At 36.8% G+C, this 27,563-nt stretch overlaps 1 protein-coding gene across 3 annotated transcripts in view; it reads left to right on the top strand.

Annotated features, from left to right (window-relative positions):
- The first annotated feature begins 8,389 nt into the window (after positions 1-8,389).
- Positions 8,390-27,563, top strand: part of LOC126203320 (Fanconi anemia group D2 protein) — a 230,364-nt gene continuing 211,190 nt past the window's right edge. Inside the window, exons 1-3 of one of the 3 annotated variants that reach the window (XM_049937587.1) lie at positions 8,390-8,725; positions 16,983-17,131; positions 26,539-26,678. In XM_049937587.1, the coding sequence (XP_049793544.1) occupies positions 8,554-8,725; positions 16,983-17,131; positions 26,539-26,678 (461 nt within the window). In that variant the 5' untranslated portion in view covers positions 8,390-8,553. Of the gene's footprint in view, positions 8,726-9,099; positions 9,249-16,274; positions 16,609-16,982; positions 17,132-26,538; positions 26,679-27,563 lie in introns of those variants that run through there. The other 2 variants (XM_049937586.1, XM_049937585.1) reach the window with 2 other exon arrangements.

The following is a 27,563-nucleotide window of genomic DNA, read 5'->3' as shown; positions in this document are numbered from 1 at the left end:
GGCGGTGATCACATTAACGTGACTGGACTGTGTATATTCAATATTCTGTGTATATTCAATGAGTACCTCTTTTTCGAAAATGCTATTCTTGATACTGCAAGTACCCATTTTATATGCTTTTTAATTCTGCCGTAATTATCTATTTTGCTGCTCAAATAACAAAACAAATTCCATCTTTAATGTCTAATTTCTTAATATAATATCCTTAGTATCGCCTTATTTATTTCACTGGATCATCTTGATGGACATGCCTCGGTTCCTTCTTGTGCGGAGACGTCGTGGCCAATGGACAAGAGTTAACTCTGCATGATTGGATCCAAGCCAGTGCGCCCGTATCACTGTGTCTCCCAGTTCCGTATTGACAGTGGACGCACATGGTTTGAGTGCCAACGATCTTGGTTGGTTGTTGGTCAGTCGTCTGGTCAGACGACGTGCCTTTCGCTACCGACCGTCCTTCGGGTTTGTGTGTGTGTCCGCTGGTGATTTGTTTTGGTTGTTCATCAGTGATTAGTTTTACTAGTGTTCGATTTTCTTGTGGCAGTGTTTCGTGCAACACTGTGTACCCTGTGTCAGTTCGACTGAGCAGTGCTTTAAATGCTGTAATGCTTTCTGCGTACTGCAATAACCAGTTGGTCGGCTGCGACAGAGCAGCGAGTGAGTGTTTCCTTACTGTGTTGATCCTGTCCGCCATGGCGTGTAGTTCCACAGCCATAGCGATGTTCATGTATGTCAGTAGTTATTGTGCCTTGGCTTATTAACAAACTACTATTTGAAGATTAGTGTTACTGGTCTCTTCGCCTCACTGGCATTTTGCCAGTAGTATTTTTGGTGTGGTGACCGAAATCAGGTAGTAGGTTGGTTCGTCGGCTGTCTGTTGGTTGGGTTGCCTTCTGATTTAGAGATTGTTGGTCAGACCGCCTGTCTCGCCTAAACGGGCGTTAGTGTTATAATTCCAGGCCGACCCTTGGAAACTTCTGAGCACCATTCCATGTCTGTTACATAGGAACTTCCCTGTTTCAGGCGCGCAGTCCGGAACCATGCGACTGCTACGGTCGCAGGTTCGAATCCTGCCTTGGGCATGGCTGTGTGTGATGTCCTTAGGTTAGTTAGGTTTAAGTAGTTCTAAGTTCTAGGGGACTGATGACCACAGCAGTTGAGTCCCATAGTGCTCAGAACCATTTGAACCATTTGAACCCTGTTTCAGTTTTAGTTATTTGGTTGATGTGTTGCCTTCAGCTGAGTTTTTATATATCCTGGATTAATGTTCCTGTCTTGCCCTTTAGACATAAGAGTGTCATTCCTTATATGGGGCTTTCAGCAGAATTTTACATCAAATCTTTTAAGGACTTAAGCCGTTAAATTATTGTGTTGATATGTGGCCTTAAGCTGTGTATTAACATCTCTTAAATTAATGTCCTTGTCTTGCCCTTAAGGCATGAGATTGTTATTCTTTATTTTATATGAAATGTTTTAAGATAAGGCCTTCTCCCTTTTGATTGAAACTCCTCTTATTGCTTATTATGTGACCTCCAGCCTAGTTCCATTAAAAAAATAAATTGCTAAGGCCTTCAGCCGATTAGATTGAAGATTTAGAAAATATCCTTGGGTGAAACCTCCAGAAGAATCTTGTATTTCAATTTTGCTTAGGTCTTGTGTCTTGGATTTTGAATGTGGCCTTCAGGTGATCTAAAGTTAATCAAAGGAGGCCAATTAAGGTTATGAGTGTTTTGCGTCGTTGCTGTAAATTGTGTGTTGATAAATAAAGTTTGTATGTTGAGTGCAACTGACAGGAACTCATTCTGACCCCTTTCCACAACCTAATCCGCTCTGTCCTGCTAGACCAGGCATTTCATACTTGACGGAAATTAATGAAAGTGTGGCAGCATGTTGCCAGAGGTCTTCCAATCGTTCATAGGAAATTTGACATCACACGGCTTGAGGTGAGGGCGATTGTAGGGCCAAATGGGGCAGACACATTAACGCATGGGAAACACTCATCAGGATGAGTGTTGACCAGCAGTTGGGTATTGATCACAGCATTGTTTCGGATGCCTGGGAAGCATTACGAACCACAGGCACTGCTGTCCAAAGGACAGGAGGTGGTCGACCATGGTCAACTACAGCAGGAGACATCTGCTATGTTGTGTAATAGACAAGAAAGAACCCGTATCAAATAGTGGATGTAATTGCAGCCACATTTAACAGGACTTCAAGACTAGCACTCTCACACTTCACAGCGCATGGGGGTGGTCTCTTTGTCTGGCGACCAGTGCGTTGTGTTCTGTTGACAGATGCATATCAGCAGCAGCATTTGCAATGGTGCCTAGGGATTGGATCAGTAAGGAGTGAGGTCATGTGCTCTTCGAGATGACAGCAGATTCAGTGCGAGTGATCATTCTGGATGTATCCTCATATGGTGAGATGTGGGAATGTGTGATGGAACCAGTAACCTTGTTGGACAAGACCATTTTGGTAGTCTAGATATTAAGGTATGAAAAGCATACCTTTGCATTGGCGTACTGACCTCCAAATCTTTGAACATGGTACACTTGTTGATCTACATCACTGAGACACTGTACTCCTTCCCAAAGTCCAATGTTTCTTGTGGGTGTTCGGCTTTTACTTCATTTTTATGCATGAGAATGTGCGAACATATCGAACAGTGCAGTTCCCCCCCTCCCTCCTCCTTCCTGACTTAATACCCATCGAGCATGTGTGGGATGCAGTGGGGAGACATATCAGAGCATGTCCACATCCACTAACGATCATCCAGCAGTTGTCAGTCACACTGGAGGAGGAATGGAATGCCCTACCACAAGAACTCCTAACAAACCTTAAAACTGACATGGAAACACATTGTGGGACATATGCATTACTGTCCATGGTGATAACCTGTCATGTTAAGAATCGTGTACCACTTTTTGTAATGTTCAGTGGACCGTCATAACTCACAATGATGTCAGTGTAATTATTATCTTTGAAAAAAACATAATTTCTGTTCAACTCATAATGTATTTTTTCAGTGATGGTACAAGTTTCATATACCTACGTTACTTGACAGTGGCACACCATCAGAAATTTACTTTTTTCCTTACCTTTTACACCTATATAACAGCTATTCCTCCTAAGCGTCGTCAGGCGTATTTTCTCTGATATTTTGGCAGATATTTGCAATTTCATTTTTGTGAGGTTTAGCTAGAGTCAGCCCAAACAAATACAGCTCATCACATCTTTCACATGACGCTTATTGTCAGCAGAAAGTATAGTTATGTTTTCCTTTACAAACAAAATTATTTATAAAGCGTAATTTTATGTGTCCATTCGATAGAGTGGTCACAAATTAGTCTACTGCAATATTCGTTTTATCTATGTATCTTAAATGGGACAGCAAGACACGAAGAATAACCAGTACTCCCTAGTCCACACTGACTGCTAACCTCATGCAGTAACGCTGCTCAGCTGCTGCTGCAGTACTTGTTATCCTTCACCTTTCACTGTACATGTTAATACATATAGATAAAATGGCTATTGCAGTTGACTAACTAGGGACCACTCTATCACATGGGCTCGCAAAGTACAGCTTTAAAAATACTTTTGTTTGTGGCAGGAAACAAACCTACGTTTTCTGTCAACACTGGGTGTCGCCTGATATACTTGATGTGAGTAGCCTATCTGTTTACACTAACTGCAGCAACGCACTATAAAAAAGAAATGTAAATATCAGCTGAAACACCACAGAAAGTGTGCCTGGCAACTCATAGGAGGGCACCCTGTATTTATATAATTTCATGTGCAATATCATATTGGGGTTGTGGGGACAAATGAAAATGGTACTGTTCTAGAAAATAAATTAAATAGTAATAAATATTACTTGGAAATCTTTAAGTGGTAGTGCAGAACATGTTGATTTCACCACAAATCAGTTTTTCCAAATGACTGCAAACCAATCCTGCAATATATATTGTGTTACTGCTTTTTACTGTTATAAGTAGACTTCCTATCGATGAAAGCATTCTTTGTGCCAGTACTCTGCACAGGCGCCGACTCCATAGGAGCCTGAGGAGGCCCGAGCCCCATCAAAAATTCGTTTGGGAGGCGGAGTCCCCCAATAATTTAAGAAAATTATTAGTTATATTAAGCTTTGTAAAATCACAAAATTATGCTGGAATTTTTTTATTTTCCTTGTTTGACGATAGTCACCTTTTAAAATACATTCAGTAATGAGTTAAAACAAATAATTGTTTCAGAAGTAAGCAGGTTAACTGAAAACTAGTCGTGTGAATCATGAGAGTGTTACGTTGTTGTGGGAAAACTTAGAATTTTTCCCGGTGTGCAAACCTTTGGGTAAAGTCTGTCACTAGTGGGTCAGTGCTGCAGCAGAGGACTGGAGCAATAGCGCCTGGAACCCTCCGCCTCACATCACCTTGATGCTTCGAGACATTACGATGCCATGGATATATAAAGCCCATCCTGCTGTCAAAGTCATTCAGTGTGTATAGTTTCATTCAGCCCATGCTGCAGACGTGTTAAGTGTTCTGACTTTAGTGTCTAATGGACTATTTTATGTGACTATATTTTATTCATTTGCTTTAGCCTTTTAGTGTATTGTGAATTAAGTTTGCAATGGGTAAATTTGTTGCCAAATAGGCGTGCTTGGAAGTTGATGATACTGCAAGTCAACCTATAACAATTATTGTGTCGTCAATTGCTTCATCGTATTCAGGCAAGAATTATTCACAGACAAAACCTGGACGATTTGGTAAGGGGAGATCATTTCAGATATCTTGGTTGATCTATATACTTGGCTAGAATATGAAGCATCTACCTAAAAAGTGTACTCATAAAGAAGGTGTTCTGAAACTAAATTCTGTCACTAACTGAAGTGTAGCGTCCCAACTGAATGAACAGTTAGATAGTGATATGAAGAAAGGCCATTTAACTCTTGAGACAATTTTTACTACTGTGCAATTTCTATGGCAACAAGGACTAACAATTAGAGGGCACAAAGATGTAAACTCAAATTTTTTTTCAATTGTTGGAACTCCAAAAGAATGAAATACCTGAATTTAAAGATTTATTAGGGCGTTTGGGGTATAAGTGGACGCCCCATAATATTAAAAACGAGATCATTGAACTACTAGGAAAGTCTGTGTTGAGGAAGTATTGGTTTCAAACAATAAGACTGAACATTTTTCTATTATGGTTGATGAAACAAGTGATTCTTCAATTATGAACAAGTGTCATTTTGAATTCGTACTGTCGATGATTCCTCAATCATCAACAAAGACTTTATTGGCTTATACAAGACTCCAATACTGAATCAAAAACTATATTTAGTATTTTAAAAGACGTTTTTGCTCGTCTCGATTCGTCAATGGGTAACTTAAGAGGACAGTGCTATGATGGTATCTTGAATCTGAGAGGTAAGTTTAAAGGACTAAAAGAGTTAGTTTTGGATATACAGCCAAAAGCACACTATGTGCACTGCACAGCTCACAATTTAGTCTTGGCAGCTGCATACAGTCTCTGCCATCTATGAGACATATTATCACTTTAGCAAAGGACTTAATAAACACTGTAAGGGAATCCAACAGAAGGATGGGACTTTTCAGTAGGATACGCTGTGAGAGCACCAACGACCAAGCTGTTCCACAACCCATTTGCCCGACTCAATCGACTATGCAATCTTCTAGTATCTTGAGAATATTGAAAAACTTTGAAGAACTTCTAGTTTTTTGAAACGTTTTCTGCAGGGGACAAAACAGAGGTGGGTTACAAATGTGCAGGCTACCTCAAGCCAATGTTACAATTCAAGAGTTATTTCTTTTTACGTCTTTATTGCCATGCAATGGTCCCAGTAGAGGATGTCAATGATAAAATTCAATTTCCCCATCTAATTGTTGCTGATCTGCAAAAAATATATGAAGGCTTGATTTGTATATTGAATGGAAGGCGTGATAGTGTTGAATACATTTGGGAATTGTGTTTAAAAGAAAAACCTCCACAAGTTGATCCTTCACTTCCTAGAAATCGAAGTATACCAAAAAAGTATGAAAACAATGAAGCCAGCTCACCACACACTTTCAAAACCCCAAAGGAATACTAGAAAGCTCTTTACATTGAAGTTTGTGAAATAGTGTAATCTTGCATTACTGAGCGGTTTGCTTCACTGGACTCACATAGGTCATTGCAGTTGAACAAGACTGCTTGCTTTTAGTAAACAGAGGTGAAACAAATTTGGAAAAATCAACTGAGTTTTTTTTCAAAAATGACCTAGACATTGAGAGACTGGGCTTACACTTGAATACATTAGCCGACATCACTAATAAAAAACATGTGGTCTTAAAAAACTTGCATGATGTAAGAAAGTACATTACACAAGAGCCTGCATTTTGAGAAATGTTATGTGAAGTAGTGAAGCACATAAAGCTTCTTGGAGGAGTACCAATCAGGACAGTAACAGTGGAAGTCATTTAGCGCCCTTAGACATCTGAAGTCATATCTTCAATCAACTATGGGACAGAAGCGATTGAATAACTTGGCTGTAGTTCATGCCCACTGAGATGTTTTGATTGAATTGGATATCTGACCAGTCATCAACAACATCGCATTCAGTAATTTAGTCAGACGGTAGACTTTGCACCTTTATAAAGACACTTTAGCCCTAATAATGGCATTTAGAGCAATATTAAAAATCTTTGTAAAATAGAGAATTAAATACATACATAATGTTAAATTTTCAATTTCGAACTGTTAATACCAGTTTAGTACTGTATTACTATATTAGTATAGTATTGTAGTAGTTATTTTCAAATACCTAAATATTTTTAGCATGCAAGACCCAATTAAAACCCGCTATTTACATTTTTTTGACTGAAAGTATTAGGCATACTGTATTAACTTTATTAACTGTATTCAAGCATTGACTTTGAGATATTGTTTTTATTTAATGAACCCTGGGCCTTATTGAAAGTAAGCTTAAATTAGCTATTTCACTTATTAATCAAAGTGCTATTACTTTCTTTTAATGACAGTTTAGGATTTATTTAAATATAATTTCAGTCCTTTCAGAGCAATATATTCACTGCGTTGTAATTGTCTATAAGCATGATTATTACTGTAAATTAAATTAGCTTTTTACGAAAATACTGTGCTTGTTTATGTTTCGTTTCTTTTTTCAAAGCCAAAAAATGTGTCAGGCTTGTCGAGTATCCTGGAGTGCTGGGTTATCGAGATTCCAGTTTTCAGGGCTGTAATGTTGATCTTATGACTCTAAAATGATTAAAAAACTTTAAAACTCACTATTTTTCATCTAAAATTTAGAAAATTTCCTGGGGCAAGTCCCGAGTATGGGCCTCAACATATATTTTTTATAAGTCGGTGCCCTTGGCACTCTGCAAACATTTGGGCCACTTTGGTAATATTGTGATACGTTGGAGGCATTCACATCAGGTACGCCTATCATACCTTGGTAGAACTGACCTTTTCACTCATCTAATTCCTCAAAAACTTTGTTTGGCTCTACAAGCCTTTTTCGCTCAACACTCGACAAAGATATCGCAGGATTTACGTCAAGTTTCCTTGCCGATAATTTAGGTTGACTTAAATCGAATTGGATTTATTTTCCTGTAGATAACTGTTTTGTTGTATAAGGCATCGTCATTTGTTACATAATTATACAGTTGGTTACAAAAATAATGCAAAAGGTAGATACATAATTCTACAGATGGTTATACAAATGATTATAAAAAAGGTTAACATATACAGATACTATACATAAATATTGCATATCTTGTAGTCATCCACAATTAGTTACACCAGTAGCACAGATAAATTTTGTTGTATATCATAAGTTTCAATTTTGTTAGTTCACAAACACAATTTTGTTAGTTCACAATCACGTTAGTTTTTTGTCATATAAAAGAGTATCATATTTTTCATTGTATAAAAGAGCATAAAATTTTGTTATTATGTATGAATTTACTTGTACTATAGAATGCTTTCTCTTTCAGCCATTTCTCCACCTCCATTTTAAATTTATTTTCATGCAACTCCCTTGTGCCATGTGATATGAGCCAATACGTCTTCTGCAAAATTAGTGAGGGACAATGCGTTGAAAGAAAGGGCGAAATGCAACAAGTCAAGCCCACAGAAAGACTAGCTCGTTGAAATACTGTGCAAATACTGTTACGTGACACTAAACATGAAGTAGTTCGAACAAACTGAGGAAATTATTAGCGTAGTGTCACTGTATCATTGTTGTTCAACTAATTTATTAATAGTTATTTTCCTATTTTACAATTCGCAAATGGTATTAAACATTACTAACGCACTCCACGGTCACAGCTACAAATTGTATTACCTTTCGCGCCAGGACTACACCACAGTCTGTCACTATACTTTGGAGCTTGGAGGTATACCTCCATGCTTTGGAGAGTTGGGATAGTCTATCTCTGGTGGCGCCTGTTTCATTTTGTTATTGTTTTGACTTTTTGGCGGTAAAGTTTGGTTGACTAGTATCGAATTTGATGGTGTGATTGTTGTGTAATCACAATGTACAAATCCAGAAAACGAAGGACCGTGTCGTCAGATTCTTCGAGTTCTCCTCTACCCAAACAAGCCTCAGTTGTTGTGGAGAAGTCAAAACAAATTAAGTCATATTTTGATGATACAGTGTCATCGTGTGGTTTCGTATTTGCCGTGGGAAACAAACCAAACGGCTTAGGTACGTAATGTGGACATAATGTGCCTAACATTGTGGACGATCACAGAAGCAATATTTATTGTTTCAAACAGTTGTTAACACCTGCAACGAAATGAGCTTGATACCATGTTAACAGTTACTGATAAGCTAACCAGTCCCATACCTGTTTTTTAACCAAACTTTCAGAAAAAATGGTACACTTAATGCCCTGAAAACAGTTTAGACTGAATGCCCCGTCGCCTAACATCATTTTGTTGCATATTTTATCACGCTCAAAGTATGCGATGTTTGTAATAGCCCTGGATCAAGAATGACATTTAATTAACAGAATTGTTCGTGTGTAGCCTCCAAGCTGATACTTTTTTTTTGTGACGGTCAGTAATTGCCTGTTTCAGCATGTGATCAAGCTGTCTTTGCGTACAAACTGAAGAACAAACTTCAACAACATCATTCATTCCCAAGCAACATTGATGAATTCGTGGAAAATTTGGAAACCTTCATTGACAATGAGGCAGACTTGAAGAAAGCTCTAACAGATACTGAGGTTAGAACTGATTTAATTTTAGCAGTTCCTCTGTGAAATTAGGCAGAGGACGACAGAGCATCATTCGTCTGAAAGATAAGAATGCAGTTTTTAAACTGTAGTAATTGAACTGTCTTTCACGTACACAGTGCACCATATGTTTTGTTTCGTAATGTTTGATAATCAGTTATAATTTGGTAATTTTGCATTCAGTTCTGCATTTATCTAAAGATTCCAACTTCAATAAAAAGCCTTGTCATTTTATTGTCACTGTTAATGTGTTAACTGAAAGGAAGAGTCTGTTCCTTAAATATCTTGTTAAAATTTTTTTATTCTGTTCACAACTTTTTAACCTGCTGGCTCTCTAGTTCTCAACCAGAAAAAGTTAGCAAGTACCTAGGCCTAGTTAGTTACACTTCTTGAAGCCCGTAGTAGGTTAATCAGTACATTCTTCCAAGAGACAATACTCCTCCATCCAGCACAGAAAAGCCTTTGCATACTCTGCATAATCTTCTTTTACATTGGCGTTTGGACTTCAGTTAATATGTTGGTTGAAACTGTCAATCATTATGTAGATTTTGCTTCTGTGGGGATCCACAGCTTCTAAGTGTTTAATAAATGAATAAATTGCCCATTTTAGGCCATATTTACGTGTGCTATCAGGTAATTTCAGCTGTGACCCATTATCGAGCATATTTGCCAAGTTGTTATTACATATCGATATGTCGTAACACATGACACAGCAAATGTTTTTCATAATGGCTCATGGTTAAAATTAGCTAATAGCATGATTTTAATAAAGGACAATAGATCCTACAAAAGACAACCTATTCTTTTATTAATCATTATGTACATTTTCCCATTTCCTGCCGTAAGTTAATGAGAAAAGATGGTTTATTACAAAATGAGTTCTACAGTTAATATGTTTATTAGAAATATAGGACTGTTCTTTAGTATGAACGTATTTTGAAATAATGCAGTAACCGTTGGTGTTTCCACACAAAGATCTGAAGCAGTAATAGAACAGTGATATAAAGTAATTTGGCCCAGATAGGCAACTGATTCAAAGTGTTTTCAAACAAAATATCTAGAGTGGACACTAATCTTCTTACCAGGAGTTTTTGGTGATTTGCTTGAATTATAAGGTATGAAAAGCATACCTTTGCATTGGCGTACTGACCTCCAAATCTTTGAACATGGTACACTTGTTGATCTACATCACTGAGACACTGTACTCCTTCCCAAAGTCCAATGTTTCTTGTGGGTGTTCGGCTTTTACTTCATTTTTATGCATGAGAATGTGCGAACATATCGAACAGTGCAGTTCCCCCCCTCCCTCCTCCTTCCTGACTTAATACCCATCGAGCATGTGTGGGATGCAGCGGGGAGACATATCAGAGCATGTCCACATCCACTAACGATCATCCAGCAGTTGTCAGTCACACTGGAGGAGGAATGGAATGCCCTACCACAAGAACTCCTAACAAACCTTAAAACTGACATGGAAACACATTGTGGGACATATGCATTACTGTCCATGGTGATAACCTGTCATGTTAAGAATCGTGTACCACTTTTTGTAATGTTCAGTGGACCGTCATAACTCACAATGATGTCAGTGTAATTATTATCTTTGAAAAAAACATAATTTCTGTTCAACTCATAATGTATTTTTTCAGTGATGGTACAAGTTTCATATACCTACGTTACTTGACAGTGGCACACCATCAGAAATTTACTTTTTTCCTTACCTTTTACACCTATATAACAGCTATTCCTCCTAAGCGTCGTCAGGCGTATTTTCTCTGATATTTTGGCAGATATTTGCAATTTCATTTTTGTGAGGTTTAGCTAGAGTCAGCCCAAACAAATACAGCTCATCACATCTTTCACATGACGCTTATTGTCAGCAGAAAGTATAGTTATGTTTTCCTTTACAAACAAAATTATTTATAAAGCGTAATTTTATGTGTCCATTCGATAGAGTGGTCACAAATTAGTCTACTGCAATATTCGTTTTATCTATGTATCTTAAATGGGACAGCAAGACACGAAGAATAACCAGTACTCCCTAGTCCACACTGACTGCTAACCTCATGCAGTAACGCTGCTCAGCTGCTGCTGCAGTACTTGTTATCCTTCACCTTTCACTGTACATGTTAATACATATAGATAAAATGGCTATTGCAGTTGACTAACTAGGGACCACTCTATCACATGGGCTCGCAAAGTACAGCTTTAAAAATACTTTTGTTTGTGGCAGGAAACAAACCTACGTTTTCTGTCAACACTGGGTGTCGCCTGATATACTTGATGTGAGTAGCCTATCTGTTTACACTAACTGCAGCAACGCACTATAAAAAAGAAATGTAAATATCAGCTGAAACACCACAGAAAGTGTGCCTGGCAACTCATAGGAGGGCACCCTGTATTTATATAATTTCATGTGCAATATCATATTGGGGTTGTGGGGACAAATGAAAATGGTACTGTTCTAGAAAATAAATTAAATAGTAATAAATATTACTTGGAAATCTTTAAGTGGTAGTGCAGAACATGTTGATTTCACCACAAATCAGTTTTTCCAAATGACTGCAAACCAATCCTGCAATATATATTGTGTTACTGCTTTTTACTGTTATAAGTAGACTTCCTATCGATGAAAGCATTCTTTGTGCCAGTACTCTGCACAGGCGCCGACTCCATAGGAGCCTGAGGGGGCCCGAGCCCCATCAAAAATTCGTTTGGGAGGCGGAGTCCCCCAATAATTTAAGAAAATTATTAGTTATATTAAGCTTTGTAAAATCACAAAATTATGCTGGAATTTTTTTATTTTCCTTGTTTGACGATAGTCACCTTTTAAAATACATTCAGTAATGAGTTAAAACAAATAATTGTTTCAGAAGTAAGCAGGTTAACTGAAAACTAGTCGTGTGAATCATGAGAGTGTTACGTTGTTGTGGGAAAACTTAGAATTTTTCCCGGTGTGCAAACCTTTGGGTAAAGTCTGTCACTAGTGGGTCAGTGCTGCAGCAGAGGACTGGAGCAATAGCGCCTGGAACCCTCCGCCTCACATCACCTTGATGCTTCGAGACATTACGATGCCATGGATATATAAAGCCAATCCTGCTGTCAAAGTCATTCAGTGTGTATAGTTTCATTCAGCCCATGCTGCAGACGTGTTAAGTGTTCTGACTTTAGTGTCTAATGGACTATTTTATGTGACTATATTTTATTCATTTGCTTTAGCCTTTTAGTGTATTGTGAATTAAGTTTGCAATGGGTAAATTTGTTGCCAAATAGGCGTGCTTGGAAGTTGATGATACTGCAAGTCAACCTATAACAATTATTGTGTCGTCAATTGCTTCATCGTATTCAGGCAAGAATTATTCACAGACAAAACCTGGACGATTTGGTAAGGGGAGATCATTTCAGATATCTTGGTTGATCTATATACTTGGCTAGAATATGAAGCATCTACCTAAAAAGTGTACTCATAAAGAAGGTGTTCTGAAACTAAATTCTGTCACTAACTGAAGTGTAGCGTCCCAACTGAATGAACAGTTAGATAGTGATATGAAGAAAGGCCATTTAACTCTTGAGACAATTTTTACTACTGTGCAATTTCTATGGCAACAAGGACTAGCAATTAGAGGGCACAAAGATGTAAACTCAAATTTTTTTTCAATTGTTGGAACTCCAAAAGAATGAAATACCTGAATTTAAAGATTTATTAGGGCGTTTGGGGTATAAGTGGACGCCCCATAATATTAAAAACGAGATCATTGAACTACTAGGAAAGTCTGTGTTGAGGAAGTATTGGTTTCAAACAATAAGACTGAACATTTTTCTATTATGGTTGATGAAACAAGTGATTCTTCAATTATGAACAAGTGTCATTTTGAATTCGTACTGTCGATGATTCCTCAATCATCAACAAAGACTTTATTGGCTTATACAAGACTCCAATACTGAATCAAAAACTATATTTAGTATTTTAAAAGACGTTTTTGCTCGTCTCGATTCGTCAATGGGTAACTTAAGAGGACAGTGCTATGATGGTATCTTGAATCTGAGAGGTAAGTTTAAAGGACTAAAAGAGTTAGTTTTGGATATACAGCCAAAAGCACACTATGTGCACTGCACAGCTCACAATTTAGTCTTGGCAGCTGCATACAGTCTCTGCCATCTATGAGACATATTATCACTTTAGCAAAGGACTTAATAAACACTGTAAGGGAATCCAACAGAAGGATGGGACTTTTCAGTAGGATACGCTGTGAGAGCACCAACGACCAAGCTGTTCCACAACCCATTTGCCCGACTCAATCGACTATGCAATCTTCTAGTATCTTGAGAATATTGAAAAACTTTGAAGAACTTCTAGTTTTTTGAAACGTTTTCTGCAGGGGACAAAACAGAGGTGGGTTACAAATGTGCAGGCTACCTCAAGCCAATGTTACAATTCAAGAGTTATTTCTTTTTACGTCTTTATTGCCATGCAATGGTCCCAGTAGAGGATGTCAATGATAAAATTCAATTTCCCCATCTAATTGTTGCTGATCTGCAAAAAATATATGAAGGCTTGATTTGTATATTGAATGGAAGGCGTGATAGTGTTGAATACATTTGGGAATTGTGTTTAAAAGAAAAACCTCCACAAGTTGATCCTTCACTTCCTAGAAATCGAAGTATACCAAAAAAGTATGAAAACAATGAAGCCAGCTCACCACACACTTTCAAAACCCCAAAGGAATACTAGAAAGCTCTTTACATTGAAGTTTGTGAAATAGTGTAATCTTGCATTACTGAGCGGTTTGCTTCACTGGACTCACATAGGTCATTGCAGTTGAACAAGACTGCTTGCTTTTAGTAAACAGAGGTGAAACAAATTTGGAAAAATCAACTGAGTTTTTTTTCAAAAATGACCTAGACATTGAGAGACTGGGCTTACACTTGAATACATTAGCCGACATCACTAATAAAAAACATGTGGTCTTAAAAAACTTGCATGATGTAAGAAAGTACATTACACAAGAGCCTGCATTTTGAGAAATGTTATGTGAAGTAGTGAAGCACATAAAGCTTCTTGGAGGAGTACCAATCAGGACAGTAACAGTGGAAGTCATTTAGCGCCCTTAGACATCTGAAGTCATATCTTCAATCAACTATGGGACAGAAGCGATTGAATAACTTGGCTGTAGTTCATGCCCACTGAGATGTTTTGATTGAATTGGATATCTGACCAGTCATCAACAACATCGCATTCAGTAATTTAGTCAGACGGTAGACTTTGCACCTTTATAAAGACACTTTAGCCCTAATAATGGCATTTAGAGCAATATTAAAAATCTTTGTAAAATAGAGAATTAAATACATACATAATGTTAAATTTTCAATTTCGAACTGTTAATACCAGTTTAGTACTGTATTACTATATTAGTATAGTATTGTAGTAGTTATTTTCAAATACCTAAATATTTTTAGCATGCAAGACCCAATTAAAACCCGCTATTTACATTTTTTTGACTGAAAGTATTAGGCATACTGTATTAACTTTATTAACTGTATTCAAGCATTGACTTTGAGATATTGTTTTTATTTAATGAACCCTGGGCCTTATTGAAAGTAAGCTTAAATTAGCTATTTCACTTATTAATCAAAGTGCTATTACTTTCTTTTAATGACAGTTTAGGATTTATTTAAATATAATTTCAGTCCTTTCAGAGCAATATATTCACTGCGTTGTAATTGTCTATAAGCATGATTATTACTGTAAATTAAATTAGCTTTTTACGAAAATACTGTGCTTGTTTATGTTTCGTTTCTTTTTTCAAAGCCAAAAAATGTGTCAGGCTTGTCGAGTATCCTGGAGTGCTGGGTTATCGAGATTCCAGTTTTCAGGGCTGTAATGTTGATCTTATGACTCTAAAATGATTAAAAAACTTTAAAACTCACTATTTTTCATCTAAAATTTAGAAAATTTCCTGGGGCAAGTCCCGAGTATGGGCCTCAACATATATTTTTTATAAGTCGGTGCCCTTGGCACTCTGCAAACATTTGGGCCACTTTGGTAATATTGTGATACGTTGGAGGCATTCACATCAGGTACGCCTATCATACCTTGGTAGAACTGACCTTTTCACTCATCTAATTCCTCAAAAACTTTGTTTGGCTCTACAAGCCTTTTTCGCTCAACACTCGACAAAGATATCGCAGGATTTACGTCAAGTTTCCTTGCCGATAATTTAGGTTGACTTAAATCGAATTGGATTTATTTTCCTGTAGATAACTGTTTTGTTGTATAAGGCATCGTCATTTGTTACATAATTATACAGTTGGTTACAAAAATAATGCAAAAGGTAGATACATAATTCTACAGATGGTTATACAAATGATTATAAAAAAGGTTAACATATACAGATACTATACATAAATATTGCATATCTTGTAGTCATCCACAATTAGTTACACCAGTAGCACAGATAAATTTTGTTGTATATCATAAGTTTCAATTTTGTTAGTTCACAAACACAATTTTGTTAGTTCACAATCACGTTAGTTTTTTGTCATATAAAAGAGTATCATATTTTTCATTGTATAAAAGAGCATAAAATTTTGTTATTATGTATGAATTTACTTGTACTATAGAATGCTTTCTCTTTCAGCCATTTCTCCACCTCCATTTTAAATTTATTTTCATGCAACTCCCTTGTGCCATGTGATATGAGCCAATACGTCTTCTGCAAAATTAGTGAGGGACAATGCGTTGAAAGAAAGGGCGAAATGCAACAAGTCAAGCCCACAGAAAGACTAGCTCGTTGAAATACTGTGCAAATACTGTTACGTGACACTAAACATGAAGTAGTTCGAACAAACTGAGGAAATTATTAGCGTAGTGTCACTGTATCATTGTTGTTCAACTAATTTATTAATAGTTATTTTCCTATTTTACAATTCGCAAATGGTATTAAACATTACTAACGCACTCCACGGTCACAGCTACAAATTGTATTACCTTTCGCGCCAGGACTACACCACAGTCTGTCACTATACTTTGGAGCTTGGAGGTATACCTCCATGCTTTGGAGAGTTGGGATAGTCTATCTCTGGTGGCGCCTGTTTCATTTTGTTATTGTTTTGACTTTTTGGCGGTAAAGTTTGGTTGACTAGTATCGAATTTGATGGTGTGATTGTTGTGTAATCACAATGTACAAATCCAGAAAACGAAGGACCGTGTCGTCAGATTCTTCGAGTTCTCCTCTACCCAAACAAGCCTCAGTTGTTGTGGAGAAGTCAAAACAAATTAAGTCATATTTTGATGATACAGTGTCATCGTGTGGTTTCGTATTTGCCGTGGGAAACAAACCAAACGGCTTAGGTACGTAATGTGGACATAATGTGCCTAACATTGTGGACGATCACAGAAGCAATATTTATTGTTTCAAACAGTTGTTAACACCTGCAACGAAATGAGCTTGATACCATGTTAACAGTTACTGATAAGCTAACCAGTCCCATACCTGTTTTTTAACCAAACTTTCAGAAAAAATGGTACACTTAATGCCCTGAAAACAGTTTAGACTGAATGCCCCGTCGCCTAACATCATTTTGTTGCATATTTTATCACGCTCAAAGTATGCGATGTTTGTAATAGCCCTGGATCAAGAATGACATTTAATTAACAGAATTGTTCGTGTGTAGCCTCCAAGCTGATACTTTTTTTTTGTGACGGTCAGTAATTGCCTGTTTCAGCATGTGATCAAGCTGTCTTTGCGTACAAACTGAAGAACAAACTTCAACAACATCATTCATTCCCAAGCAACATTGATGAATTCGTGGAAAATTTGGAAACCTTCATTGACAATGAGGCAGACTTGAAGAAAGCTCTAACAGATACTGAGGTTAGAACTGATTTAATTTTAGCAGTTCCTCTGTGAAATTAGGCAGAGGACGACAGAGCATCATTCGTCTGAAAGATAAGAATGCAGTTTTTAAACTGTAGTAATTGAACTGTCTTTCACGTACACAGTGCACCATATGTTTTGTTTCGTAATGTTTGATAATCAGTTATAATTTGGTAATTTTGCATTCAGTTCTGCATTTATCTAAAGATTCCAACTTCAATAAAAAGCCTTGTCATTTTATTGTCACTGTTAATGTGTTAACTGAAAGGAAGAGTCTGTTCCTTAAATATCTTGTTAAAATTTTTTTATTCTGTTCACAACTTTTTAACCTGCTGGCTCTCTAGTTCTCAACCAGAAAAAGTTAGCAAGTACCTAGGCCTAGTTAGTTACACTTCTTGAAGCCCGTAGTAGGTTAATCAGTACATTCTTCCAAGAGACAATACTCCTCCATCCAGCACAGAAAAGCCTTTGCATACTCTGCATAATCTTCTTTTACATTGGCGTTTGGACTTCAGTTAATATGTTGGTTGAAACTGTCAATCATTATGTAGATTTTGCTTCTGTGGGGATCCACAGCTTCTAAGTGTTTAATAAATGAATAAATTGCCCATTTTAGGCCATATTTACGTGTGCTATCAGGTAATTTCAGCTGTGACCCATTATCGAGCATATTTGCCAAGTTGTTATTACATATCGATATGTCGTAACACATGACACAGCAAATGTTTTTCATAATGGCTCATGGTTAAAATTAGCTAATAGCATGATTTTAATAAAGGACAATAGATCCTACAAAAGACAACCTATTCTTTTATTAATCATTATGTACATTTTCCCATTTCCTGCTGTAAGTTAATGAGAAAAGATGGTTTATTACAAAATGAGTTCTACAGTTAATATGTTTATTAGAAATATAGGACTGTTCTTTAGTATGAACGTATTTTGAAATAATGCAGTAACCGTTGGTGTTTCCACACAAAGATCTGAAGCAGTAATAGAACAGTGATATAAAGTAATTTGGCCCAGATAGGCAACTGATTCAAAGTGTTTTCAAACAAAATATCTAGAGTGGACACTAATCTTCTTACCAGGAGTTTTTGGTGATTTGCTTGAATTATTCCTGGAAAACTGCTTGTCTCCAAATCTACATATGCTTTATCCTGTATATGTAGCTGCTCTTAGGTGAGACTTTGAAATGGGATAGAGGAGCTCATTCCACTCCTTTTGCATGTGGCAGCATTGTGTCACCTGCAAGTGATTTTTTTGAGCATCACTATGTACCACTGATTTCATAGTGTCAGTATTAGTAATCTTTTTATTATTGTGTCCTAACACATGATAAAGGGAAGACAGGGTTACAGGTCAGTCTGCAATTTCCAAGTGGTCAAGAGCAAATGGAGAAAGGCAAAACTTCCAGTGAAAGCAGATTGGTTGATTGCAGTAGTGCCAAGCACTGTCACAAGGTACCTGTTATGAGAGGTGCGGATTTTAAGACTCAATAGGATGCTCGCAGCAGGAGACTGAAGCATACTCAAGGGTCTGATTAACAATGTTTATTTGCAATCAAACCAACGACTATACTGACAGCTAATTCTAAACATTAGAAAAAGCAAAGGGTGCAACTAGTTGTGCACCAGAAGTCAGTACCCGTGCTCTTGGACGGAGCATTGACAGTAGCAGTGAACACTAGCCGCATTTTAAGTAGAAATTTTGAGAGCAGCACCCCAATTGCTTACCGAGGGTGACAGCGAATCACACATAGTTGGCATCCCAACGATCTGACAGAACTCTGTCTGAATAAAAAAAAAAAAGTATTGTAATGCCACATTATTTCTCCCTTCCTACAGTTGACCCACCAATCCACCAGCACTTTGCAGGCTTCAGTAAATCTGAGTGGCTCTGCACATCCAGGGTGCCTCTGCCCAACCACATACAGATTTCTCCCTTGCCCATACTCGAGGGGTAGGGATGTATTTGGACTTAACATTAACAAACTCGGAATTTCGTAGCAGCAGCATTCAGCTGAAAGCTAAACATCACTCCCTTTATCGTATGGCCAGTAACAAGTGTTTTACTTCACTTGGCTCCAGCCAGAGGCCTTTTGTGAATGGGGACCACTGTTATACCGCTCTAACCAGTGTAAACCTACTGACATTGCTGTATCTGCTAAGATGTGCCTTTTTGTGACCATCTTCTACTGTGATAACTTACAACAGTGTGTAGACTGTGGATGGAGTTACCAGGTAATTCTCTGAAGTGAAACTTCTCCCCTGTGACAGCTACCCAGAATGTGAGCAATTCACAGAGCTCTAGCGGTACTTTTGGCATCCAGTAACCTAAGTACTACAACTTTTGCCTATTCTCAGCACTGTGTATTTGATTTCCTATCTTGTAGTGCCCTTGTTGGTTTCCAACAGCATCAAGCTTAACAATTTACATGTCACGACATCGTCAGTGTATAATGTCAATATTATTATCAGTTTCGACAGAACTATGCTGTCACCATCAGAAATTGTAACATTATTACATGTAAATGCTCTTTACAACACTGAAAGTCACATAGCGATGTTACGTTAAATTGTTATAAAAAGTGACAAGGAACACAAGAATGTCACAAATAATATACCACTCAATTGAAACATACAACACGTTGTGCTGATGTTCCAGCATACACTAATCACTTGACACCACATTGGCGACTAGCTAGTATCCACTAATTGGCAAAATGCTCTCCATATGTAGACAAAATGACTTGATAATGCCCTCTCAGATCATGTTAGTGTTGTTGAAACTAATCATTGAATTAGTAAACCCATACTGCAGCTTCCTCTCAGCCACATCTTCCTTAGAAGCTGTAGAGCACCACATACACAAAATACATCAATATTTATCTTCATGTATTTTTAGCAAGGCTGCTAAAACATTGATGTTCATTGCTGTAAACTTGCCACCACCACCACTGCTACAACCACACTGTCCATCTGTAATAGGAATTAAGCAAGGAGGAAATAAATCACTGTACATAGAGTGAAGCTTTATGTGAATGTGATGATAAGTCAAGTAACATTGTGATGATCACTGCACCATATGTAAGTGTTATACTTTGTCAGTTTCCAGATAGACATTATAGTACATTAATTACTGTTCCGTAGATCATGAGTACAACATTTCGTAATGATATGGAATGTGTCAGTTTAACATAAGTTTTCTTTATACAATATACATCTGGGAGAAATCATAACATATAACCTCAATGAAAAGCCAACATGGCATAACAGAATAAACAAATTGAGTAGAGCACAATATATCACCAAGAACACCTATAACAAAAAGAGCCTGTCAATAGCAACAAAATTAAAACACTACAAAACAGTCACTCAACCAGAAATAACATACGCAAGTGAAACCATCTTCAAAACAACTAACATTGCACAAATAGACAAAATACTCAAAACAGAGAGAAGAATCATCAGAACGTGCATCAACAAATCGTACCAGAAAGATGGACACTGGAGAGTAGCTACAAATGAAACCGTCTACAAGGAAATAGAACCGATAATGAGTACAATCAGGAAGAAAGGCATTTCATTTTTTGGACGTCTAATCAGAACACCAGAGAACAGGATCATCAGGAGAATAATAGAACAATTGTGGAATATTAAGTGCAACATTAATTGGATTACAGAAATCAATGAAGATATGGATGAGCTACAGATTACATTGGAAGACATAAGAAACAAGTTTGCAATAACCCTAAAGGCATAAGTAGCTGAACATAACCATTTCAGCAGATCATCAGTGTGTTTCTTCTAGTTCAATTTTTCATTAGTGCACATACCCTGACATTTTGAATATTCTGCCTTAGTGACAGACTTCTATTCAAATTCTATATTTATCAGTGGTGTTTTGGTATTTACTATACAGAATTGTATATACTGTGTTTTTTCAAAGTTTAATGAGAGTCCATTTTCAGAGAACCACATAATAATTTTCCGAAAGACATTATTTGCAATTTCCTCACCTGATTCTTGTTTATTGGGTATGATTACTATACTTGTAACATCATCAAAAAGAACTGGTTTTGCATCTTAATGAATATAGAGTGGCAAGTCATTAATATACCGAGCGAGGTGGCGCAGTGGTTAGCACACTGGACTCGCATTCGGGAGGACGACGGTTCAATCCCGTCTCCAGCCATCCTGATTTAGGTTTTCCGTGATTTCCCTAAATCGTTTCAGGCAAATGCCGGGAGGGTTCCTTTGCAAGGGCACGGCCGATTTCCTTCCCAATCCTTCCCTAACCCGAGCTTGCGCTCCGTCTCTAATGACCCCGTTGTCGACGGGACGTTAAACACTACCCACCACCACCACCACCATTAATATATATTAAGAACAATAAGGGACCCAGTACTGAACCCTGTGGGACACCGTTCTTGGTACCTACCCAGTTAGAGGACTCTGTTGATTTTTGCAGACTATCTGTTCTGTTAAATTCAACATTCTACATTTTACCAGTTAAATATGAATTGAACCTTTTGTGCACTGTTCCACTCGTACCACAATACTTAAGCTTGTCTAGAACCATTTCATGATTCACACAGTCAAAAGCGTTTGACAGATTACGAAATATCCCAATGGGTAATGTTCAGTTATTCAGGGCATTAACATGTAGTCAGTGAAAGCATATATATCGTTTTATGTTGAAAAACCTTCCTGAAATTAAAATTGACTTTTTGTTAGTACTTTATTTTTACAAATATGTGATGCTACTCTTGAATATATTACTTTTTCAAGAATGTTGAATAAACCTGTCAGAAGTGAGATTGGGCAGTATTGTTAGCATCAGACATATCCCCTTTTCTATGCAATAGTTTAATAATAGCATATTTCAGTCCACCTGGAAAAATGCCATGTTTCAGTGAGCTGCTACATGTATGGCTGAGAATCATACTTATCTGTTAGGAACAAGCTTTTAGCACTCTGTTGTAGATGCCATCAATTCCGTGCAAGCAATTACTTTTGTGTGAATTTGTTATTTTCCTAATTTCAGTAGGAGAGGTGGCTGCTTGAATTTCAATTTTATGAAGTTCCATAGGTATTCCCTCTTCTATGTACTGCCTTGCATTTTCTAATGAACAGCTGGACCCTATTTTCTACAACACTTACAAAATGATTAGCCTATTAAAAATATTTTCTACCTCTGACTTTTTGTTTACACAATTTTCATTGAGTTTGATAAAAATAAACTCTTCCTGTGCTGTTGGTTGCAGGGAAATACCCTTTTAACAATATTCCAAATTGTTTTAATTTTATTATCAGAGGTGTTAATTTCAAACATAATGCACGTACTTCTGGAATTTTTAATAACTTTTCTTAATACAGTGCAGTAGTTTTTAAGATGTGTCACTGTTTCTGGATCATTATTTTTTCTAGCTATGATATACATTTCCCTTTTTTGTTTACAAGACATTTTTATCCCTTTAGTACGCCAAGGCTTTTTAGGTGGTTTCTTGTAATTATATTTCACTGTTTTCATAGGGAAACTGTTTTCAAATAAACTCACAAAGGTATAATGAGATGGGTTAAATTTTAAATCAGCATGAGGTTTCGTGTACATCTCATCCCAGTCTAACTGTTGCAAGCTTTCCTTAAAATCTACACTTGTTCAGTCATTAATTGAGTGCACTATTTTGGAGGACTGTTTTGCATTATCTATGGCACTATGTCATATACTGTTAACTAGCTGTGCATCATGAGCAGATCTATAATATACATCATCTATCAGTGTGCTGCTTTCCTGTACCATCCGAGTAGGAAAATAATTGACAGACCACAGATTGAAACAGCCAGGTAATATTTCAAGGCCAAGCTTTCTATTGGACTTTTTCAGAAAATCTTCAATGAAATCCCCAAAAACAATAATTTCTTCCCCCTGTATGGTGGATAGAACAACAAAGAATCCAAGTTTTTCAAAAATAGCTGAAAATTTACCAGTGGGGACCTGTAATCAGCTACTATTATAAAAGTACTATTATTTGGTTTAAGCTCACACGTGCATGCTTCTGTATGTTGCTCTACACAAAATTGTTTAGTTTGTAAATTTTTCACACTATAATAAATTTTAACATATATGACAACTCCTCCTCTCTCCATACCTGCTGTACTTACATGTGCTGAAATCTTATATCCACCTACATTTATCTTTTCCAAATCTGTTGACTATATGATGTTCAGAAGGCATAGTACATCTATTCCACACTCAGTTTCTAAATCTTCTAAACAAAAAATAAGCTCATCTACTTTGTTTTTTAATCCCCTGATATTCTGATGCAATATACTAACATTATTTTTCACTGTGGTTTTATTAGAATCTTGTGATGTACTTATATCATTTTTCACTGTAATTTTTTTAAAAATCTTGTGATATTTTAACATCTCTAGTACCTGTCTGTATGAGCTTCTCATTAAGCTTAAATTCATTCAATATTGAATCATTGGACACTGATCTTAACCAAAAAAAGAGGTACTCACACGAGTTTCAGTGCCTCCCCTTAAAGATTTTACTATCATCCCAGCCAATTTATTTACCCTTCCATTTCCTACTGAGATGCAGGTCATGTCTTGCGAAGTCCCAGATACCAATACCATCAACAGGAACCAAACCTATGCCTGACAGCGCTGTTCATTTGGGATCAATCATACCACATGAAAACAGGAACCAAGCCAACGTTTGCGTAGTTTGTTGCAGATGCTGTTTTTACAAGGTCACACTCAAATACTGTAGCCCTGATACCTATCAGTACTGTTTCCCATTCCACTCACTATCAGAACATGATCTTGATTAGTAAAACCCTTGCACAATGATCCTTCATCCTCTATCACTTGACTAATACATGCACTGGGCTTGACCTGCTACCTGTCACCAAATTTTTTGCACAATATCTGGCCCACACCTCTTCTATGGCTACTACCTAACAACTGAACTTTCCTCCTACTTTCTACTTTTCTCAAAACAGTTGGTTTCCTGGCGAAAGTCTGTTGAGTACTGACTACACTTACATCTCCTTGTCCTTAGTTAACTGATGTAGCAAGGCAAATTTGTTGTTCGTTCCAATGATGAAACTGTCAGATACTGTTCTCTTTCTGTGGACTCCTGTCCCTGTTACCACTTCCCACGTGCCTTCACCCTTCTCTCCCCTTAATCTCATCAGTATCTACATAGCACTAACCAGTTTAGCCTTAAGGGCTCTAATCTTCCCTTTGTGTTCAGCTATTTTCCTATCCCTAAAACATACTCTGCAATACTATGGAAGAGACCCATTTATTTCCCCGATTCCCATGTAACTATATTCCCCCGATGCCCCTCACAACAGCTGCATAGAACCGAAGAACTAACTTTCCTACGGTAGTTCAAACACTTCTTGCTCACAGTTGTTTTCAATATTTTAATTAAATTTATCTAGGCAATAGCAGTAATATTCTGTTAACTATACATCACAAGAGTCACTAAAGTCATGTGGAACACAAATCTACATGTATACTATTAATATATTAATGTGTTGCACTTGTGTACCCAAAAAATTAGGCATAAGATTGTGTATGCGTGGTGTTGACTTTATGCATTTTGAAAAAAATAGGTATAACTTGAGTAGATACGGCACTACTAAATATATGTGTACTGAAAACAATCTGAGTTCTTCGCTTAATACTTATATAAATGTCAGTACTTTCAAATAACCTGTGTAGTAAAACATTTTAAATTCATAGGCTATGAGATAGGCAAAAAACTCTCTTGAACATATCACATTTATGATTTTGTGTAGACATTGAATGTTGGTGTCTCTGTTGTAGCTCTAACGCTTGTCTCTTTTTATTCTATTATCTTATGTGGTTGGGGCAACTACATGCATTCACAAAAAATATTCTTAGCCTAAAAACTGATGGCCAGAACAGTCTGTGATGTCAATTCACTATCTTTGTGCTGGTCATTATTCAAGTAACCTAGAATACTAGCTCTTGTGTCCCTGTATGTATACTCCATCATGGTATTTGTGGTTAATGATACAGACTCATTCAACATCAGCTGCTACATTCTCTGAGTTAACACTTGCCAGAAAATCAATTTGCAGTCGTGTAACATTTTCTCAACTATAGTACAAAACAGTGAGCACTATTCTGCAGATTTCATTTTCATCGTTTTATCTCCACTTCTGAAAAATATGAGAGAATTCAAAGATTTTCAAATTTAAATTGAAATGCTTCCTTGTGGCACTCTTTTATTGTGCGCAAAAGATCTTCACAGTAGTATGGCACCTTTTGCTGTGTTATTTGTTTGTATATGCTGCTGCAGATCTTGTGTTTTCTTAATGTTTCAGTTTCTAAATTTGACTGTCATCATTTTATGAATTATATAGTGATTTGTTCCGTGACTGAGTAGATTCGTTATGTAAGGTACCACAAAACTGAAGAAAAATTAATAAAAAAGACAGTTTCAAAACAACTGATGTGCATTATGCCATCACATTGATATTACATTCCAAAACATTGGCATTTCTATTTTTATAATCATACATATGCTGGACGTAAATAATTAACTGAGCAAATGAAAATACAGTAATATTTTTGTTATTGTAGTTTTCTCATTACTGATGTCAAAGCAAAAGAGATTTATCCTGAAACGTGAAGAATACATCCATTCTGTATTTCAGAATTCTAGAGAAATACTGCCTTTGGTATGTAACATTCTCTTATGTTATGTCACTTATTTGTTACAGTTGTTACACGAAATAAAGTAAAATGAAAAAATGATAACTATATTGATGACAAAAGAATAATGCCTATTCACCAGATGCCCAAACAAGAACAGCTGGAGCTGATTGAATGTCACAGAGATTTAAACAGTTTGTGACAAGCTTTGGAACTTTATGTAGAATATGAAGTTCCATCATCACCAGGCGACGATTCTTCTGGAAAACATGGAATTCTCAGAAATTACACTGTACCTTGAAAATCAGGGAACTCTTTAGAGAGTTTCAGAAATTTCATAAAATCTCAGGGAATTCTGTGGTTTTAACATGGCATTAAAATTTAATTTTATTGAGTTTTATGAATCACAAATTTTAAAATATTTACTATTTTAGAGTGTGTTAATTATATGAACATTATTCCATATTATTGATGTTTACAAACTGCACTCAAATTACTGCTTAGGTGGGTAACAGGAAGTTTCATGAAGCTATAGTTTTAAATTTGTGTCATTGAAGCTATACTTTTAAATTTGTGTCAGTCTACCATTTCTCAGATGTTCCAATTTTTGTTTCTGGTAACTTGGTGCTGCTGTTTGTTATAAAGACTGAAAATTCTAATAGTGAAATGTTTCTTTCTCTTTTTTTGTTTTATTTTAAGACTACGGAGGACTGTGAAACCACAAGAGGAAATGTTCAAGCTAGTCTGCTACAACTGTTGCTGACAGTTGATTGCATCCAGACACGTGTGATGAAACTTCTATTTGAAAAACTATTAGAATTTTCATTTGCTGCTGAAAGGTAAGTATAACAATCACCAGTGACAACATTTTGGGAATTTTCAGTAATATCTGTTGTGAATTAATAGTGATAAATTGTTATCTCAAATTGGTAATGCCTTCAGGATTCCATCCATTGGACCAGTGATCCACTACACTCAACTTCTTGTAAAATATTCCCAATTTGTGGCACTCAGAGTTAGAATTCCCATATGAATCCTAGCTGTGGAAGAAACTTTCATTGCTAGTATGTGGCCAAAAGAGGTGACGATGTTATGGACTATGGTTCCTAATTACCAGACTGTGTGTACCAGTGTTGCGGGTTTGGTTCCAAATCTCTCTGCATTTGTTATGGAGTCAGTGCATAATTATCACAGAGTTGACAAGATAGTGCTGTTAGATTGTGTGTTAATGCTGGATTTTACTTTTTGCCATTTTTTTGCAGTGTTGTAAAATACAACCTCTATCCTACAGTCCACATGTGTTGATTACAGTGGTCCATACTCAATAGTTAAGTTGAAGACACACAGCATGTAAGATGCTGAAGTGGGGTAAAACTGAAATGGTGACACAAGAGCGTGAACCACATTAATTTAAAGAAAAGGCTAAATTCAACTCTTGTATACTTGCTGTGTAGTCGTGTAGTGTCAAGTGTATTGACAAGGAAGAAAATGCATGTATGTATCGCTGTTCAGAGGGACATAACCAAGAATAAAGAGAAAGGTTAGCTACCAATGAATGTGATCCATTTTTAGACCGTGTAGCAGAATCCTAGTAATCTTAATGGACAGATTTAAATTATGTCCATTTCTAGCGTAAAGTTCAGTAGGCAGGCACTTCATATTGTAGCCACATTTGACAGGGAAAATTCCTGGGATGTCTTCCAAGCACTTGTAAAAGCTTGACT

This window comes from Schistocerca nitens, chromosome 9, assembly GCF_023898315.1.
Source record: "Schistocerca nitens isolate TAMUIC-IGC-003100 chromosome 9, iqSchNite1.1, whole genome shotgun sequence".
Taxonomy (NCBI): domain Eukaryota; kingdom Metazoa; phylum Arthropoda; class Insecta; order Orthoptera; family Acrididae; genus Schistocerca; species Schistocerca nitens.
This window is presented reverse-complemented; position numbering and strand designations above follow the sequence as displayed.